Below are 20,832 nucleotides of genomic sequence, written 5' to 3'. Positions count from 1 at the left end.
GGTCCTTTTGCCCCTACCCTACTGATGAGTAGAAAAGACCAAGCACATCTCCGCCTCTACATGAAATGTTTTCAGAGTTCTTCTCTTAACTACACACTAGCGTCCCTTGGCTCTCAATGCTGTTTCATGTAACGAGCCTCCCTTTGGTGTCTCTGTGTTGTCTTGTGAGTAAACTGACCTTTAACAAGAAAACCTAGCCATTCTGCACCAAAGACACTCTCAGCATCTGTCCCCGAAGCCACGAGGAGGCCCGTGGAGGCCACCTCCCAGACTTTTGTCTGAGACACTCTGTCCACAGGATGTTGTCCTCATGGCATTTCTTGACCAAGTGTAGTTGTCTAGGGAAATGAGGATCTTACCCTGTCACCCTCTTGGTTGCCACTCCCTTCTTTGATTTCTTCTGATACACACCTAGTAAAATTCTGGACCCGTTGCTGTGCACTCGCAGATGGGCAGATCTTGTTTGGACCCTTTCATCTTGTGTAAGTTTAGGCAGTAGGTTCAGCTCCTTGAGCCTCGTAAGATGGGACTCATGTGTCCATTCTGCGGATTTTGTAAGTGTGTTATACAGATGAAACTGGAAAAAGAGCCCAGCTCTTGATAACCAGCAGATCTCTGCAAGCAGTCACCATAAAACCCCTTTAAACAAACGTAGGAAGGGTTGCAGACGGTGGCTGTCCGGAGTGTTTCCTCATTGGTGGGAGAGGCAGCCAGAGAATCTAAATCATCATCTGGCACTGTGAGTAAAACGGGGAGCCCGGGGAAGACACCCTCCCACAGCCCGCAGCGTGGAGGAACTTGGTAGGCTTCTCAGGAGCGACACGGCCCTGCACCGAGAAGTGGGAGAGCGGTACAGCCAGGGCATCCCGGGCAGTGACCACAGCACCCACAGTGTCGTGGACCCGGGAAGCCCATCTGCACGCAGCGTGTCAGCGTGGCCCAGCCTTTCTGGGGCAGGAAGGAGGGCGATGGTGAGGAGAGGGAGCGGTGACCAAGAACGGCACAGCTGCTCCGCTCTGCAGTTTGTGCTTCTCCTGGACGACGGGGCACCTGGTGCATGGGGGTAACTTGACCTGGTGTGCTTCTAGAAAGATCGTTTAGGGGCGCCTGGGTGGCGCAGTCGTTAAGCGTCTGCCTTCAGCTCAGGGCATGATCCTGGCATTCTGGGATTGAGTCCCACATCAGGCTCCTCTGCTGGGAGCCTGCTTCTTCCTCTCCCACTCCCCCTGCTTGTGTTCCCTCTCTCGCTGGCTGTCTCTCTCTCTGTGTCAAATAAATAAATAAAATCTTAAAAAAAAAAAAAAGAAAGATCGTTTAAGTAGCAGGACTGCAGGTGGGTTGTAAGGGATGGCATCTAGTCGGAAATTACGGTATTCTGGCGGGAACTGATGGGGGCCCAAACCACGTCCCTGAGAGCAGGGCTGGATAGAAGGGGAGACGTGAAAAATACTGAGAAAGTCTCACCAACAAGTCTGTGCATCGTTAGACTTCCAAAATAAAGAAGCACCAGAAGTGAATGTAGTTCTTGCCTCCCAGTGTGGGCCGTGGGATAAACGGTTGCCCCCACAGAGGACAATAGAGTTTAACAGGGAGCTTTCAGATAAAAATGCTAGAATTGGGGGTCTACTCCTCTCCCAGTCGTGTCACTTTCTGTGTGAAACTCTAGAATTTTAGCAAACAACAACTTTGGTGAGCAGTTTACAGTTTGCAGAGCACGTCCACATTTTGCTTTAACTGCACAGAAAGGCCCCATTTGTAGGTGACAACCTTGTGAGGAAGGAAAACAGGTTCCCTCTCCCGCCCCCCGCCCCCGGCCGCTGAGTGCACACTGGTTCTCAGACGCGGCCGTGGGCATTTTGGACACGGAGGGCTGTCCTGTGCACTGGGGGTGCTCATCAGCACCCCAGCTTCTGCCCCCATAGCATCCCTCCCACCCACCCCCAGCTGTGACAACCACACATGTCTCCAGGCATTGCCAAGTGTCCCCCTGGAGACATGTGTGGTCAGCCCCACTTGAGAACCCTGTTCTAGCGGCTCAGAGTTTCAGGAAAGGTCAAGTCACAGTCGGGACAGTGGATAGAATTCGGGTATTTCACATCCGCCATGTGTCCCACGGAGCAGCCCCTGGTAGCACCGCACACAGCCGGCTCCCTGCTCGGCCGGTCTGCTCTCTGATGCTCGCACACCCGCCCAGCACCACACGGGTACATTTCCAGGAGTATCTTGTTCATTCCTCTATCATTTTACGTTCTACATCTGATAAACCTGGTAGGCGGAGTTCACGTCTGGCTTGCCGGCGCCCAGCACCCTGTGAGTCGAGTGTGCGGTGACCGTGAGCTCACGCTCCCTGGAACTCCATCTGGGGGAGTTCTCTGAAGCCTGGGTGTAATGTAGATTTCTCTAAGAGAGCATAGCTGCGTGTTTCCACCGGGCACCTTGGGTAAGAAGTAGTCAAGACCACTGGAGCTTTTGCTGCTGTTTTCAGATGACACAGGGGGTGCGTGAGGGCCACAGGCCTGTGTACGGAGGGGCTGTGTGCACAGATGGTCAGGGGTCACTCTCGCTCCCCCGGTCCTCTCTTGTTACTGCTAGTGCTCAATCACGGGCCCTGGTCTGCAAGGGGGGTGATTTCCGTCCATCTCGCATGGGGGGTGCAGTCCTGTGAGACCCCGCACTGGGCGGGTGACTTTGTCCCCTGAGGCCCTCGGTGCTGTAAACGGAACCTGGGCAGCATTCTTGGCTTGTAACAGGTTTGTTGACCAAACGCGGCTTGTAATGGGATCAAAGCACACCTTTCAGTACTTATCAGAGTGAATGACTGGGGACCCTGTCAATTTGCATAGCTTTTTCTTCCCACGCCTGAATAACAGACAATCATGTTTGCTTTCAGTTTTAAATATTTGATTAAGAAATTAGTATTTCCAGCCCTACGGACTGACCAGACTCATGGTCTCTTTGCCCAGCTTGAGGTTGTGTCAGGCCGGGAGGCTGCTGTGTCACTGCCAGGCTCAGCGTGGGATGGGAAGAGATACAGGGAGAGAACAGACTCACTGGGACTGGTCTGCACACAGGTGGCCTCCCTCTGACCGTTTCTCTCATGGAGAGCTGTCTTTTCTTCTGGGGTTACTGCAGCTGGAGACGGAAGTTCCTGGAATTCCTCCCTCAGCCCCAGGCCTGGTGCTGCATGCTTCTGCTCCAGACAGCATCTCAGAGACCCCCAGACGTGCCCCTTCATCACATGGCCACACCTGATCTGTAAGAAACCTTGCACCCTTCCTCCTGCAAGCTCTGTGAATACAGGTCCATTCAGTGAAGAGCCCCTCCTGAGCCTCCCCGCAGCAGTGACCATCCCTGCTCTCTGGAACTCAGACCTGAGCTGCTGCGCCCCCAGCAAATCAAGCTCTTGTGGTGGGGCTTGAAGCAAAGGCGGTGGCATCCCCCGACCCCGTCCTTCGGGTGGAGGGCGAGGAAGGGTATGACAGTACGGATTTTGCCAAAGTTACCTTCCTTCCAGAAGCCTCCCTCTCCTTCCTGTCCAGGGCGTGTTCTGTGCTTAAAGAAGGGGGAATTCCAGGGTGGACCACACCTTAGTTATTGTTTCTGAAATTCTGAAATCGTATGCCTCAGGTGTCCTGGGGACTTGGTAGAACTTTAATTTCCATTAATCAATCATGAAACCCCCTTTGCTCTAAATTCTCAATGACCTGTTCTTGTACAAGTTGGGGCCCACCTCATCTGTTTGCCCAGGAAAAATGGCTCCTTATCCCCAGGGTTCACCCCAAGTGCCTCCTCCTCCAGTTAGGACCGACTTCTCATTTGTCTTTGTCCACGTAGCATTTCCTTACACGTTTCTTTCGCATTGCATGGAAACTGCATTGTGTTTGCCCGTTCACCTTGTCCTCATGGGACGGCGAACTTCGACAGGTCAGGAGCTGTCCACACTCATCTCTGTATCCCTAGGGCTGAGCACAGCACCAGGCCCCAGGAGGTGTCCGTGACCATTCGTGGGGCCGAGGACAGTGCACGTGGTCAGCACTTGCTTACTGGCAGTGGCACAGAACACAGGCTTCCCATGGTCAAAGCAGAGAAAAACTCAAGGTCATTAGGGGGCTGCTGAGCTTGGTCTTCTCTCCAAGCCTCCCCTCCCCTCCCCACCATCAGGGCACGAGACTTTGTTAAGCTTACCGTTCCCCCCCAGTATTTGGGAGGGTCATTTAGGCCCAGGTGAAAGTGGGCCCTGATACCTACTGCAGAGTTGGTGGTCTGGAAGTATGCATTGTATTAGCACAGGAAGTGGTGGTAAACGATCTTTAGAGATTATGAGACGTACTTTACCAGGTTAAAGATAAAGGCAAGCAGAAATATTCTAGTAATGAAATTATTTCTACAGTTGAAAATATGAAAGCTTTTTTTTTTTCTCTTTCGAGACATCCAAGTTCAATAGAACAGTTTGGTTGCACTTAAACATGGGGGATCGTGAATGCCCCATAAGACATTTCCTTTCCAATTCGGTTATAAATGCTCTTGTGGTAAAACAGAGCCTTGATCTAGGCCTGCCCGAGGCTTTTGTCCTCAGCTGGATGCCCCCAAGCTGGCACATTTGGCATACGGTACTGCCACCCGCTCCCCCAGTGAAGCTTGTTAGAACTGGCCCCTTCCTCATCCCAGGGGCTGCACCAGCCCCATGTCCACGGCCCATCAGCTGCTCTCTGCCAGAGCTACATGGCAGAGTCCTGGCCTATCTCTGCATTTGTTCAGAGCCGGAGGCCTGAAGTGCTGGCCAAGGAGAAAGGGAAGTCTCTAGGCCTTAAGAAGCTGTTTCCCAGAGTGGGGAGAGCCGCCCTCCAGCAGAACCCTTGTGGGAAGCAGGACCCAGTTTTGACATGCATATTTGCATCTTAGAGATGCGCGGCGGGAGCACAGAACTTGCAGGTGTGCTCCAGCTCTCCAAGCAAGGGAGTGGCAGGACCATCATCACTCACCACCCAGCCTGTGGCATCCATCGTACCCCAGAGATCTTACGTGGCCTCACGTCCTGACCCAGATGCAGCATGAAATTGCCAGTTTGTATTTGGGGCACACTTTAGCAAAGATAGCCCTTTACAGGTAGTAATGTAACCTTCGACTTAGCCAAGGGGATGACAGGACACTTGGGATTTTTCACAATCTACCTGGCAAAAGAGCAGTGTCTGTCACGCAATACCATATGCATGAATGTTTCTGAACTTTTCAGGGGGTGGTGGTAGTGTGCTGACATTGTTTGACCTTATCTTAAACATTGACTCAACACGTGCATGTTGCACAAGAGTAAAACAGAAAAGGCTGCACGGAGCTCAAAGATCTGGAACTGTCTATAGCCCTCTGGTGAGCATTTCTAGAAAAAAAAAAGAAAAAAGTATGTTCCCCTTTAAGGCAGATCCCCTCCAGCCCTCCAGCCAGCAGCCGGCCTCCAAGAGCCCTGCCTCAGGACACTGTGCTGGGCCTAGTAAGTCATCCGTTTGGATAATTTTCTATATATGGAGTCGGAGGTCATGGAGAACGGATGTGTCTTTGTTCTCCAAGCACTGCCAAGGGAGGTTTCCTCAGACCGCGTGGGGATCCGTTCATCCCGGGGGAGTGACGGATGGAACCGCAGGTCCGGACGCCCCGGGCTACGGGGCCGCGGCGCGGGGGCGAGGAGAGGTGCAACGCGCACTGCGAAGGCTCACGGAGCCCCTCGGATTTTGTGTCATTTTCCAGAAATGTTCGCTAATTAACAAAAGTTTTGTTCGGCACAGAAGAGCATTACGCCAACGTGTGTATGTGGCTGTTTTAAGGAAAGAAACCATCACGACACCCCCAAGCTAGAAAAGAGCCTGCAGGGCAGCGGAGCAGAACGGAGGTCCGGCGCCGGAGCCGCTGGGGCCCCAGCACCGCCCGCCGGGCGCAGCGCAGCGGTCCTCGGTGGGGCTCGGCAGCCTTGCGCCGCCCCGGGCGCCGGGTGGGGGTGTGGGCCGGGGGCGGGTTAGCGCGCAGGGAGTCCTCGGAGGGAGGGAGCACCAGGAGAAGGGGGAGGAGAAGGAGCGCCTGGGGCGCTGGGACGGTGGCCCTGATTGGTGGTAGTGTCAGGGGGCCGGGGCAGGGGCGGGGTTGCTCGGCGTTGGTCCTCTGGCGGGGGGGAGGGGGAGGAGGAGATGGAGGAGGAGGAGGGAGCGCCTGGGTTTGGACTTGCTGATTGGCGGCAGTGGCGGCGGGCGGGGCGCGGGGCGGGGCTGGTCCTCGCCGGGGCGGCAGCGGCCGCAGCAGTGGGGGGAGGGAGCATCTGATTGGCGGTAGTGACTGTGGGAGGGGTGGGTGGGGCTGCCTGGGGCTGGTCCTCGCTGGGCGGCGGCGGCCGTAGCGGCTGCAGCAGCGGCCGAAGAAGGAGGAGGGCGAAGAGAAGGAGGAGGAGGAGGACGAGGAGGAGGAGGAGGAGGAGGGAGCATCTGGGGCGGCCGCCACTGATTGGCTGTAGTGGCTGAGGGCGGGGCGGAGCTGGCGGAGGCTGGTCCTCGCCGAGCGGCGGCAGCAGTGGCAGCCGCGAGAGGAGGAGGAGGAGGAGGAGGGGGAAAAGAGGAGGAGGAGGGAGCATCTGGGGCGGCGGGCGCTGATTGGCAGTAGTGGCTGAGGGCGGGGCGGGGCGGGGCAGGCTAGGGCTGGTCCTCGCTGGCTGCAGGAGGAGGAGGGGGAGGAGGAGGAGGAGGGCGGGAGGAGGGAGCGCTGGAGCCCCGGCCGCGGTGGCCGGCTCGGCCTGCCCTTTGTGCCCGCAGCCCGCGCCCCGCGCCGATGGCCGCCGCGCCGGGCTCCCCCGCGGCGCGTACCCGCCCGCGGACCTGACCCCGCGCGCCTGGGATGCGCCGGGAATGCGCGTCCTCCGGGCCTGCGGCTCCTCCCGGCTAAGCGCGGGGCGATGGACCTGAGCATGAAGAAGTTCACCGTACGCAGGTTCTTCTCCGTGTACCTGCGCAAGAAGTCGCGCTCCAAGAGCTCCAGTCTAAGTCGACTCGAGGTAAATGCCATCGCCTCTGTGCGCGCAGGTACCCAGGTCCCCGCCGCGCCCTGGAGGATGCTGCGGGTCGCAGAGCCATCCCGAGCCCTTTCTATTGTCACATGCACGATACCCACAGACCCATGTCAGGGAGTTAAAGTTATTTGAGAGCCGGTCCGGTTTTTCTAAAACCGAACGCTATTGTTGGGACTTAGCAATAACTGGACCGGTCCTCGGGTTCTCCTCGGGGATTAAACTCTGCCCCTGTGGAATTTCTAACTAATTTTGTTCCGGAGTCTGCGCAGGATGCGGAGCGGTCACCGTGCCCACATAGGTGCTGGGGTAGGGAGGGCGTTTCTGTCCGTGCGGCTGGACCGCGGCTCGGTGTGGCATCTTCGAAGTCCCAAGAAGAGAACCTCCGCGGCTCTCCCCTCGGCTGAGGGTCGTGGGGGTAGAGGGGTGGGTTTATATTTCTGTGGCCCGCAGCCACACAAGTGCTACCGTATGGTGCAGATGTTGGTGTATTTGAAATCAGTGTAGCATTGACCATATATATACATACATACGTTAAAAGGTAACAGCTCAGTCTGGTCGGGCCAGTCTCAAACGGTGCTCAGTAGCGAAGTGCCTGGCGCAATATCCCTGCAGCCCCGGGTTTGATAGAGATTCGCCCTGAAACCCAGAGGACCCTGAAAATTATAATCTTTTTTTCTGTCCCTCATCTTGTCATCTTTGGGTTTCCAAAATCGCTGTGGACAGTTCTCTGATGTGTTTATTTCAGCAGTCAGATCTTGTTCTCTTCATCCCGGTGTCCAAATTACATTGTTGAATCTATAGATGACCAAATGGTGGAACGTGTTTAAGTAAAAAGAGAGAGAGAGAGAGACATTGTGATGTTGGGGGAGGGGCTGGCCACACAGCTAGTGTTGCCCTTTGACGTTGCCCTGGCCTTTGCCACAAGGCTGGCACCTCCCTGGGTTTTGACTTGTTTCTAAGGAAGTCAAATCAATTGGAACAATGTCACATTTTTCATCTTGGTTTTCTTTGTCCCGGCTGCCATGATATTCGATACAGGCATGGGCTGTTACAATTACCAGATATTTAAGCAAAGCTCAGGAATAGCCATGAATGCAACAGGGAATTACTTGTATAAAAAGTTTCTGTTATGGTATCACTAAGTCAGAGTTGGACTGGATAGGACTTTTGTGGCTGGTTTCTGAGGGTAGAACGTATTTTTCAAACAAACACAACTGTTAATCAAATAATGGAGGAGGGCTTGCCTCAAACCTACACTGACAGAAATTAAACACGAATTCAGTGAGATAAATCATTTTCCTGGATCTCAGGGATTTTTTAAAAAGCTAAAGTTGATAAGAACAGAAAGTCAGAACAGTATTTACCTTTATGCCCAATAACTTTTTATTCATCAAAACGCCAAGTTTATTATACAGCTCCTTGTCTCCCTTCATTTATTGTCCTTGCCAAGGGGAGGCACAGGGGTGGGCAAACTCCCAGTGCTGGGCAGGAAGACCAGCAATAGATACCGGGCTGGGGTATCTGGTAGAGGGTCAGGAATTCCATCAACTTGATGTACTCACCTCCAGTGTTCGGGTTCAGCAGGGAGAACCAGGTCTGGGAAGTGCCTCAAAAAAATAACATAATGAGAAACCAAGAGGGAGATAGAAATGAGGTTTCTTCAATGTGAAAATAAAATTTCTAAACCATAAATACACGATCAGATGGGCAGAAGGTCAGCTGACTAGAGAGGAATGTGATCTATCAGCACGTAATCCATGAGCACTCCGTATAACCTGGATGCTGGATGCTGGGTGCCGGATAGAAGTACTGAGAAAGGTGGTCAGCTGGGACGCAAGTCTCAGTTCTCTGCAAATGCATTCACCTGTCTCTTGTGAAAACTCAGGTAGGCGTGTTTTCCTATCATTCTGTTGACAGGGGGACTTCCCCCCAAATTGAGGATTTTGGTGGAAACTTACCAACTAATTCATCCTGCAGTTGCTTTTTAAAAACCTGCTATGTGTTCAGCCCTTTTCTCAGCATTGTAGATCCGAAGCTACAAGTCCTAGAAGTCCTGGCCTCATGATGCCTCCACCTAGTGGGGGATCTGATAAGCCGCCGACCCTGTGCTTCCGTCCAGCAAGTTCCATATTCCTGCCCAGCTCTCTTTCCATCTTTTTCCAGAGAAGCCTGTTTACCCACTTGCTTATCCACAGCAGATTGTAGGCCAAGAAACATTCATCAGAAAAATGTAAAATTGTGGAGTGGGGAAGGGGGGGCTGTCCATAGTTCGAGGTTGAGTAATAGGACATATAAAGCACTTAGCATGGATGTATATTTTCTGTTTGGACTGATGAAAAAGATTACTCATTTTGTAAAAATGAACATTTTTTCATTGTTTCTGTGAAATTTATTTTGTAAAATATACACGGAGACTGAAAATTTTTGTTTTTTGAATTCAGACTCTAGTGCCATAAATAGGAAAGTGACAGTAGTTACTGTAAGTTGAAAACACTGTTATCTTTATTAAAATGGCCTTCAGGGAGAGACTCAGTCTTAATATTTTCATACTTGCTTTTAAATTTAACTTTAATCTAGAATCCAACATTTGGTAAACTCTAACCAACAGAGAAGCCAAATTACTTAATCAGATTTGGAAACAGTTTATGAATGACAGCTTAAATATTTTTATAGTGTCTCGGCGTTGCACCAACTGAGATGGCCAAATCGTTGACTCTGGCAAGAGTGATTTTTGGAGTTTCTAAAAGGAAATTGGGTATCTTTCCTAGACTTCTTTGTATGAGCCCTAGAAAGATATCAGCTTTCCCTGGCTGACCTTCACCTGATTTCAAGGTGTTGACCTCACTGCCTGAGAGCCTCCATGCCTCCCTGGAGGGTATAACCAGCTCCTGATTCAGCAGTCCATTTTGTAGATGAGGAAACGGAGCCAGGGAAGCCAAAGGACTCACTTATGCGCCTAGACTGTTTTAAAGGAAGTTCTTGCTGTAAGAGTATGTGCCGTCTATTATTAATTTTAGCCCTTCTGGTTTGTGGGGTTGCTGGAGTTTCCCGTGTATTAGATGAGGCTTGAAGGAAAGCTATTGTAATTATTAAAAAGAAATTACTCTGAGGGGTATTTTGGAAGGTGCTCCATAACCTAGAATTATTCTAGAGAACCTTGTTTGAAGTCAGAAAGTTCCGGGTAAATCTGGGCTTTGTATCCTGTCCGCCTGCATTGGGTTCTCGTGTGATCTTTCACAGCAGGAGACTGCTCCTGAACGCGTGAGCCCCATTTCCCTCCACTGTGAGATGGGCTGGGACCTCCTGCCTCGTAGGGTTAAAGTGACGAGTGTGAGCTATCGTACCTATATACTTCACGGGGAGTCTGGGTGGTGGCACTGCTCGTTAGCCACGGATACTGATGAATATTTTCTGGGCGAGGGATGGTTTTCACAGTGCTCATTGTCTCCTGGTGCCATGTGAACCTGGGATTGCCCCGTGGCCTGCAAAACCCATGGCTTGTGCTATCCCAGTAAACCCTCAGCCTGGTAATTAATAGTTTAGACGACCTTCCTCCATACTTAGGGGAAGAAAAGGCCAGAGATCACTTCTCCCAGGCTTCCTTCCATACCATCGTTCACTAGGATCAGACCCATTGGCTAAGATGGAGTTTCCGTCGTCTGGCTGGATGGCGGTATTCCTCTTCCTTATCTTACGTATCACCCTGTGAGTCAGCTGCACCGGTCCGTGAATGCATTACCAATTCAGGCCCCAGAGCCATAGCATCAGAAGCTAAGGTGGCTTCTAGAGTCAGGAAATGCCCCAGCATCAGCATCCCAAGGTCGGGAGCTTCAGGAAAGCACCCTCTCTGGCTCAGCCTTCAGTTCCCCAGGAGAGACCTCAGAGGTCTGACGTTCAAGCTCCAAGCCTGGCATGGGGCTGTGGAAGGTTGAGAGGGTTTGGCTAGGAAGGGCTTGGACAGGGATATACTTTTTAAATTAATGAAAAGGGATCTTATTTACTCAGTACAATTTATCTACCAGTTTGTTAAAGGTATCAGTGCTCAAAGACAGTTCAGTCCAGGAACGGCTATTTTATGTGTAGTCACCAGAGCTGGGGAGTTGTTTCTCTTTAATTACCTGTCATTTTTGACATTTTTACTCAAAGACATTTGAGGGTGAGTGAGAAGGACAAAATGCAAGTCCTTTAGCTGGGACATGGGCAGTGGTAAGCTGTTGAGTGGAAGAATTTCATTTATTTATGTACTGCTCAGCTGTTTACACGAAGAATTTGTAGCCTGTACCATGTACATCGTGCTAAACAGTTGGTACATAGGATGTGATCTTTGTATGATCTCTGCCCTCAGTGGGCTTAACGTCTAGTGAGAGAGGCAGACCCGGGAATGGAACCTAGCATGTGAAATTTCTAGCATCCGTGACTTAAACAGTCTGATTATATTGATTGTTAATTAATTTCTATTTCCCACAGTCGCAGGTCACCAAGTGTTGTCTGCGTGTGCGTTTGAATATATTTTAATTGCTTACCCCTTTTAAAGGGAAGCAGGATGTCCTAGTAAAGTAAGTGCTAAGGGGCTCTTAGCAAATCCTGGGAGTGATGTTGGCTCTGGTCGTGGAGAAAAGGAAAGCTTCCTGGAAAGTTAAACATTAAGGCTTATTCTTGGTGCTTGATAGGTAAGCTCTTCTTCTAGATCTTGGGTGGTTTCCCGGAAAACCATTTCTAATTAATATAATTTTCAGGTACTTTCAGTAAATGCACCCAAAAATTCTGTGGGAAGTCTGATTTTTATTGGGCTTTCAGACAACAAGAACAACAACAAAAATCAGAGAAGATCACAAGAAAGAGTCCATATTAATAAGTATTTAATTTGCTTACTGTTTTGCTTATATATGTTTCTTCTATTTTAAACACACTAAAATTAATTTCTTTTTGGTCACTTCTTGGGATAGGCCTTATCTCAGCAATTTCATGACATACTTGCTCTCCTTACATCGAAGAAAACTCCCCAAAATATTGTTGCTTTTTCAAAAATATGTGAAAAGACAACCAAAAATATTGAGATTTCCCCCATTTGTCTTTTTCACCTCCTTTCTGCCTTCTTTCCCTAAGCCTCCGTGCCAACTATCTTCCACCACACACCCCAATCTGGCAGAGACTGTTCCAGTATGTTTTTCATGCTTTCAGAAGCACAGGAAAGAAATGGAAATCCTCTGACTTATCACCCCGGGTTTCACCCTGCTGCTTGCATGCTGGGTGGACGGTTCTTAGTTGTGGCCAGTTAGTCAGTGGGTGGAAGAAGTCTGAACTCTCTGGGGCAGGGAGGGAGGTGGAGAGAGAGACGTTGGGGCTTGAGAGGCAGGACATGTTAACCAGTGTGGGGTGGGGTATTTAGTACATTCGGCTGCTCCAGTGGAAAGGGCTCCTCTGAAATATGGGGAAACTGAGGCTAGGTCTGTTTTATATGGAGTTGGTAACCAGTACTTTAGCCAGAAATAACCTTCCTCTTGGGCCCGAAGGTTCTGTGCTTGTCAAGTAAGTACAGACGGGCTGGAAGTAGAGACGTCCTCTGGAATGCTCTGCTTGTATTTCTGATGACGCTGGGTTGTGTTGTGTTGTATTTTTCCTCCAGCATTATATGTTTGCCGATATATTTTCACTGGCAAAAGCTATTAAATTAAACTCAAGTAGGAATTATCAACAAATAGTCTGTTAAGCTACAGTTTGATTTAATCAAGCAAATGGATGAGGCACAAATATATTCAGTATAAAATATGGTTCATCATGTCTGGTTTGCAGCTGTGTCAGAAGCCTTTCCTGCTCCGAGCTAGCAAGGAGGCGTAGTGGTGCGGTAGTTAGCCACGAGGCACCTGCACTCCGCGCTCTGGATGGCGAATGTGTGCGCAGTGACCACAAACCTGTGATTTCTCATGAAGTGGGCAAGAGCCTGCGTTTGAAACCACCCGAGATGTGCTGTGACAGAGACTCTTCTCCATCAAACTGTAGTCAGGCTCCTCTGGGTCCCCTTTGCAATGAGGCTCTGACCTTGGGCTCCTGCGTCGTCCTTGCAGTGCCCAGTGTTAGTAAGAATCCCGCTGAGCCAATTTAGAGAGAACTACCCCTGCCCCCCCGCCCTGATATCTGCCCGAATTCGTAATCCCCACCACTCCTCAGGTGATGTCTGGTCACCCCCTGCCTGCAGGGAGAATCCTACGAGGTCAGTTTAGAAAGACTCACCTTGCCCTCACCAACCCTCCAGCTCTGCTCCTTGCCCACAAATCCCCACTCTTCCTTCCTGTATCTGGGTCCAGCTCCAACTCTCTCCCCTACTAACAAGACCCCATTGCAGTGCTTGGGTGAATGGAGTCTTCCTGCTGTTTTAGCAGGGGTCAGAATAATCTTCCTTGGCCAGTACTTATTGTTATGGTAATTTGCATATGTATCTTGAGATCCATGAAGGCATGTCCCAGGGCCACCACTGGTCAGAGAACCCTACTTGGTTCCACCCAGAAAATACACAGTGCCACTGGCCACTCCTCCACGAGCTCTGGTGCTTGGGACCCCAGGCCGTGTTCCTGTCCCGCCACACCCTGCATAGTGCTACCTCCCTGCCTCTGGATGTGCCCCAACCTTGCTGGCTGCCCCTTCTCCGGGCCACCTGGCACGCCCTCGTCTCTGCCCTGAGCCTCGCCAGGCACGGCACCCGTTTGGGTTCCTACCTGCTCAGCTATAGGGGGACAGCCGTATACTACTAATACCATCTCGCGTCACAAAATGCTTGGAAAGTGAAATGGGCCTCGGCGGGGGGGCGGGGCATCTGCACTTGCTTTCTGGGGTGTTACACAAAGCTGGCTTTGGTTGGACCCTGTCTGTAACGAGTTTTGCACTACATTATGGAAACGTGGAGTTTCTCTCCTCTTTTGTCAGCCTCTCTTGCCCTTCTGAGGACACATCTGCTTCAGGTTAGTATTATCACCGCAAAGCAGCTTTTCCGAAGTTGTGGCTCTGTTAAGGTTACCAAGAGTGGTGGTTTAATCTACAGTGCTGTCGTTTTGAATGTAAGTCATGAAACAGCAGCTCTCGTGAAACAGAGGAGGGAGTCCACGCTGTTCTGGGGTCAGCCCTTGAGCTCGGGGACTAACAGCATGGCCGGGACTGGGAATGTTGGAAGAGGGGTGAGGCGTTCCTAGATACTCTCCGGCTTCTTATAGAGAAGAACTGTCCTGTCTTTTGACTGCTCTGTGCTCCCATATGTAATTAACAAGAGTCAAAAAACTGAATCCGCGACTGAGTACTTAGACTGTTGGCCATTGTGTTTTCTTCTGTTGCCAGAGGAAAGAGGGCTGTGAATGAGACTGGCAGGCTTCACGCCCCTGGAATGATTCATGTGCCGTATTTGCAGGCCTGGGATTTTCAGAGGGACATTAGCCAGAACACACCTCGGGACCTGCTTTGCTGCATCTCTGCAGCTCCCGTGAGCTGGAACACTCTGCGCTGAGATGATCCCGCCACACCGTCCAGCCCAAGCCCCACGGGCTTGCAGCTTGTACTCATTAAAATGTGCAGTTGAATTTATAAGGGGAAGGAATGGAGGGATTCTACTTTGAAAGACTCTATTTTGGATTATTTTGGGTAGAAATGCTCTAATGATTACTTAAGAAAATTGCTCATTCGGGTCCCCATGTTCACACTTACGGACCAAGATAATTGCAGACTTTCTAGAACTAAAGTTAGTATTAATATTAATTTCCAAATGTATTTTCACATCCGAAGTATAGCGTGGACAGCTCCTTTCTAAAGGTGTAAAAGAAAGCACATCACTCAGGAACGCGAGTAAAGTGCAAGAGGAGGCCCAAAGACGCGGTGGCACGTCGTGTGTGGGAAGGTGTCCGTGAGGCCGGAAGGCAGCGGCGGAAGCCCCGTGGAGCTGTGCAGGCCCCACTGGGGCTTGTGGGACCCCCCATTCGCTCGGCTGCCCGCCGGGGAACCGCCGAGGTGCGTCACGGCCGCACTCTGCAGGGCGAATGCACGGAGGTGCCCTGGGAGACATTCTTGTCCCAGGACTTGCTAAAGTGACTCTCTTTGGTTGACTTTGAAGATAAAGCAAAGGAAAGAAAACCAGACAAATGAAGCAGAAAGGAGCCCTTATTTTTAGAAGCCCTTCGGCTCCTCGCCATTGGCTGCGGTTGTAATGACCTGAGGGAACAGGGCAGGCGTGCTGCTGAAATAATACACTGGCAGTTGGAGCTAACTGCCTGCACCCCAGAGAACCCCAAGAAACAGCAGGAGGCCGGGCATGACTTCTGTATTTCTGGGTCTTATGTCTCTAGATCTCACATGCATTCTGATGTGTGACTTAGTCAAGACTTTGTAGGATCCACTCCAGCAGCGAAGTGGATAACAGTGTCCGACCTGATAGGCCACGCGGAAGCTGATGTGCACAGGGCTCGCGTACGTGCACGTGGTGGGCTGCGACGGCTGGAAGGATTTAGACTGTCAGAAAATCTTTATCACTACGTGTCACTGTTTTCTTTGACAGCCTGTGTTTTGAGGCTCAGGACAATGGGACTCCAAGCGTTGGCATAAGAACGTAAGAGTGACTCTTCAGAATGGACCGTAGTCATTTTGCATGTGCATTAGGGAGGGAGAAGGGGTACGGACTGGAGACGTCATCCCAACCCTGACGGGGCTCCTGCCCACTAGCGGTGATGGGCACGGCCGGATCAGGCTTTCTGCTACGGTCTCCACATCCCACCCACAGAGCGAGCACTGAGTGTGGCCTTCTGCCGTCATTTCTAGTGCTGCACTCAGTCCCACCCACCCATGGACCCTCCCTCAACCCCCTGTGTTGTCCCCTCTGAGTGGCTGTCCCCCAGCCCAGGCCCATGCACTCAGCCCTTCCTCCACACCCAGCCACCCCCTTTGCTCAGAGCTCCTCCGTGGAGGCGTGAGGACAGGGCCGCCTCCTTCCCCGGAGGACTGGCTCTGGAGCATTGGTTTTGGACAGAGAAACTCTGGGAATTGGTGCAGGGAGGTAATCACTACTCTGTGACCCAGGATGGAGGAGAGCAGGCTGCCCTGAGTCCTCGCGTAGAGGGTGCTTTGTGTTCAAAACCACATCTAGACGGGAGGACGGTGTTAAATAGAGAAGCAACGGGAGAAGGTCTTCCTTGGGGTGTGGGCTCGGTCACCCATTTCTGTGGTGTTCCGGGTTTTTGTAAAATTCCTCAAATCACATGTCCTCCTGCTGGGTACATGTCAGCTGTTGGGGAGGCGCACCCCCGTCCTCCCTGATGCTATCATTGGTGTGGACGTGACTCCTCCATGGTAGCTCATTGCTTTGTGGCCGTGTGTGAATAAAACCCTTTCGAACCGGCCTGCAGCTGATCAGAAGCCCATCGGGCTCTACTCCAGTGGCTCTGCGTCCATGGACAGCACGAGCGGCCCTCAGGACTCTTGTCCAGCTGTGTCCTACACGGGCGCTGTCCGTGCACTGAGCGTCTTCTGTTATGTGTGAGGTCCTTGGAGGCCTCAGGTATTAGCTGAATATTCACCACGTGCCTAGAAATTATCTGTAGGGCTTGCGTTTAGGGAGTTAAAGTGTAGGAAGAAATGGTCATGACCTAGTACTAATGGTGGAGGAAGTAACATCACCGTGTCCGTGCAACAAATAAGAAATCCTTATACACCTGCACGTCAGCTTCGCATGGTCCAGCGCTGGGCAGCTCACAACGGTAAGGCTGCTGTTTGCGTTCGAAACATTTCTGTACAAGTGGCGTCCAGTCTACACTCACAGTGTAGCTGCTGATAGTGTCGTCCCGTGATAAAGACCGTGGGAAAAAGCAAATCGTTTTGATCATTTAAAATTTCTTAAAGCTGTAAAATATCTTAAAAGGTGAAGAAACTATCAACATTTTAAGATGTCAGGAATTTCGACACATATGAACACCAGCAATTTTTGAAAACTGAGAAACAATAAAAGCCGATAGGGATTTTTACTTCCAAAGCTTGTGCTTACGGAAGAATGGGTTAATTGCAGGATGACGGCTTTTGTGACGTCTCTGAAGGCAGTTTCTCATCAGATGTAAAAGCTCTCCAACTCCTAATGCTGGTTTTCTGTGACAGATAATGTCGCTTTAAAGCTTCGCTGCCCAAGACGGCTTTCCCGGCTCGTGAACGGAGCAGAAGCAGCCAGCTTCTGCCGAGGGCTCCCTCTGTGCCCGTGACCTCCGGGACCTCCAGGACCTCGCCTCTGTGTGGGACTCCACAGCCTCTAGGCACCCTCTGCAGTCTGTGCTTCTTCCCCTCGCTGCTCTGGCTCAGCACTTGCTGGCCAAGCACGATTGATGTCCTTCCTTCATGGTTTAGGCAGGAAGGTCGCGGCTTCTCTAACATCCCGGATGGGCAGCCGTTCATTCCGACGTGACCTGGAGTCTCATCGGTGTCTGAATCCAGGACTTGCCTTAGTTAAAAAGAAAAAAGCCATCCTATCTGATAGCTTCAGAAGTCTTAAAACGCTTTTCTTACCCCTCCCTCCATCCCCAAACCCTCCCTCATTTTCCCTTCCCTCTGCGAACCCCAATATGTGGTGCGTGACCAGTGAGCCGTACCCTGAGAGGCACCTGTGAGCATGGAAACACGGTGTTCTTTGCAGCTTGCTGGAGAAGGGCCCTGCTGGCTCGACACCCAGGGGACTCCGCCGCTAGTTTTCCAGTTGGGACACTCGGCGGTGATGAACCCTTTAGTTATGAGCACCGAAATGCTGACAACAGCAGGTGCTGAGCATGGCCCCGTGTCCTGCTGGGACGCAGTGGCAGGAGTCCCCCATCAGCCGGGGAGCACTGGAGGGCCCAGCCCCAGGGTCCACGTGTGACACACTGGGCCGGCGTGCTGGCAGGGGGGGGCACAGCATCCTTGGCCAGATGGAAGGCTGAATAATGGCCCCAGAAGGGACCCATCCATGTCCTAACCCCGGGACCCTGTGAATGTGACAGTATTTGAGAAAAGGCACTTTGCTGATTGGATTCAGTGAAGGGTCCTGAGAGGGACAGTCCTGGATGACCCAGGGGGGCCCCAAAGTCATCACCTGTCCTGATGAGAGGGAGGTAGGGGGAGACTGAGAGGAGGGAGCAGGGGCCATGATGACAGAGGAAGAGCCACCATAAGCTGGAGAACGAGGACTCGGTTGTCCCAGAGCCTGCAGGAGGACCCAGGCCTGTCTGCAGCAGGGACGCTGATCTTGGACTTCTGCGCTCCGGAACTGTCAGAGAGAAGTCTGTGGTTTTGCTGGCCGCTGAGTCTGTGATTTGGCACAGCAGCAGACGGGACTGGCACGGGGAGTCACCTGGTTTTGAGTTGGACCCCCCGTTGTGGAAGAGGCACCGCAAGGCGAGGGGCTGTCCTTTGGCCTCCCGGGGGACAACATGTCAGGAAATGATGCAAGACCTCGGCTCAGAGCCTGAGCCCCTGGACGTGTCTTGGGGCCTGTGCGGGTCAGCGCGGCGTGTCTGAGGGTCCGCCCTGGTGTGAGGCTGGAGGCCGAGGACCCACCACTAGCTGTGGCCGTGGCTTTCTCAGAGGCTTGTGGGACTCCCGGGAAGCTCACCACACACGCAGCAGAGATCTGTGGAGCACTCTCTCGAGGGGTGAAGCCTGTGCTCATGGAGCTGGCATTCTCCTGGGGAGACAAAAGGCCAGATCGACACTGAAAAATGTACCAGTGATGACAGTGGGGGGAGAGAAGCCTCGCGGAGTGAGCAGGAAACCAGGGGGACAGAGAGAGCAAGCTCTGATAGTGTGGCCTGGGAAACATCTCGGGGTCATTTTAGCAGGGGGGACAGAGCAGGGGTGCGGCTCCTGGTGTCTCTGAGTGTTCCTCAGGGAGAAGCAGGTGCAGGGGTGTGTGGGGGTGGGGGCAGCCGCAGAGTGGGAGGACCAGAGCCAAGAGCGGCCTTGCGGCCTGGAGGGGTTGGATCTCAGCCTAAAGGGGTCCTTCCAGGGAGTCACAGGGACATCTCTGCCTTAGAAAACCCCTCCCAAATGGGGTATGGGAAGCGGACCCTAGGATGGCAGGAGGAGCCAGAAAGCTGTGTTTGATGAGGGTTGGCAGGGCTCACGGCTCCCCCCAGACCGGACCCCAGCCTAAGTGAGAGTGGAGCCACGGACAACATCCAGGCCATGGGCGAGAGCTACCCCGGGGATGTGGCGTGAGTGGGAAGATCACAGGGTGCGGCCTGGGGAGCCACCTCGAGCTCTCCTTTGTCGGTCACAGGTCAAGGTGCCTCCAGACAGGGAGGTGCTGGCAAGTAGACAGAATTGCTTTCGAAGGCTCACGCTGCAGTGGGTTTGCAGTGCTGAGCCTTACCTTCCGCCAGCGCGGCCCTGCCATCCGCGGGCTCGTCGAACACCACGTCAGAGGCACTAGTGAAGGACTGCAAATGCACTTCCAGTGAAGGGGTCCAGCAGAGGCAGTCATGTGTCGGGATGGGAATTTTTCCTAATTCCTACATCAGACTTCTCCTCCAACTTTGGAAGTCTGCACACATGCTTTTCACTAAGGACTTGAAATATAAGAAAAGGTCCTAAAAATTTGGTACGAAGGGATATCTCCTTTTTCTCAGGCTAAGCCTTCTCTGTGCTTTCTTTTTCTTTTTTTTTTTAAAGATCTTATTTATTTATTTGAGAGAGAGAGAGCATACGCACAGGCAGGGGAAGGGCAGAGGAGAGAGGCTCTCAAGCAGAACTCCCACCAAGCATGGAGCCCGACGCGGGCTCAATCTCGACCCTGAGATCATGACCTGAGCCAAAATCAAGAGTTGGACACTTGACTGACTGCGCCACCTGGGTGCCCCTTCTTTGTGTGGTCTGTTAACACCGAACAGCTACTTATTTTTTTTTTTAAAGATTTTATTTATTTATTCAACAGAGAGAGAGACAGCCAGCGAGAGAAGGAACACAAGCAGGGGGAGTGGGAGAGGAAGAAGCAGGCTCATATCGGAAGAGCCTGATGTGGGGCTCGATCCCAGAACGCCGGGATCACGCCCTGAGCTGAAGGCAGACGCTTAACCGCTGTGCCACCCAGGCGCCCCTGGCTACTTATTTTTAAAAAGAAATAGTCAAGGGATGGGCATGGATGAGAGAGGATGGGGAACAAGGAGAAGGGAAGATGGAGGGAAAGATGGAGAGAGTGAAGTCAGCAGACGTGGAGGGGGAGCAGGGGCAGGTGGGCAGACAAACGGAGAAGGATGCCTGAAAGGAGGACCAGAGACTGACATGGAGAGGATTTGGTACTGGCCACTTAGGAAGGAACATCAAAATGTGGGAAGAAATTGACACCCAGACTGTGAAGTTCTGCTGCCCCCCCTCCGTGAGCACGAACGCAGCACGGCAGGTGGGAATGGATGGATGGAGAGTTCCCCGTGGGCTCCACAGAGGCGTCTCTAACCTACATTAGAGACACAGGACTGCTCACAGTCCTGAGATGGAAGGAAGGTGGCACGGAGCAGGGGCACAGAGCTCCTCATGTCCGGGCCTCTCACCCTGGTTCATAACTGAGGCACCGAACAGAGGGACGGGACGTGAGCCTGGAGTGAACTCCGCATGTCTACAGCTGTCTTCTGCTTTTCCATGGCCTGAAATCTTGCTCACATGTACCCCCCTCACTGCAGGGAGGGCAGACGTCTCTCAGCAGATGGTGGAGGGGCCGGGAATCCTGGTGCCGCTCTCTGGTTGCTTACGTCACACCCGGCAGACGCAGGGTGGGGCCACGCTGAGCCGTGGAGCTTCCCCAGTAGGAC

At 52.3% G+C, this 20,832-nt stretch overlaps 1 protein-coding gene across 4 annotated transcripts in view; it reads left to right on the top strand.

Moving 5' to 3' along the window:
- The window catches only part of RPS6KA2 (ribosomal protein S6 kinase A2), a 328,772-nt gene that overhangs the window by 168,087 nt on the left and 139,853 nt on the right, over positions 1–20,832 (top strand). Inside the window, exon 1 of one of the 4 annotated variants that reach the window (XM_008688470.2) lies at positions 6,806–7,027. The exons of the other annotated variants lie outside the window; for them this stretch is intronic. Coding sequence (XP_008686692.1) covers positions 6,929–7,027 — 99 coding nt within the window. The 5' untranslated portion in view covers positions 6,806–6,928. Of the gene's footprint in view, positions 1–6,805; positions 7,028–20,832 lie in introns of those variants that run through there. 4 annotated transcript variants of the gene reach the window in all.

The sequence above is a fragment of the Ursus maritimus genome, unplaced genomic scaffold (assembly GCF_017311325.1).
Source record: "Ursus maritimus isolate PB19 unplaced genomic scaffold, ASM1731132v1 scaffold_13, whole genome shotgun sequence".
In the NCBI taxonomy this organism is placed as follows: Eukaryota; Metazoa; Chordata; class Mammalia; order Carnivora; family Ursidae; genus Ursus; species Ursus maritimus.
Note: the sequence above shows the minus strand (reverse complement) of the source record. Positions and strands in the feature narration are given on the sequence as shown.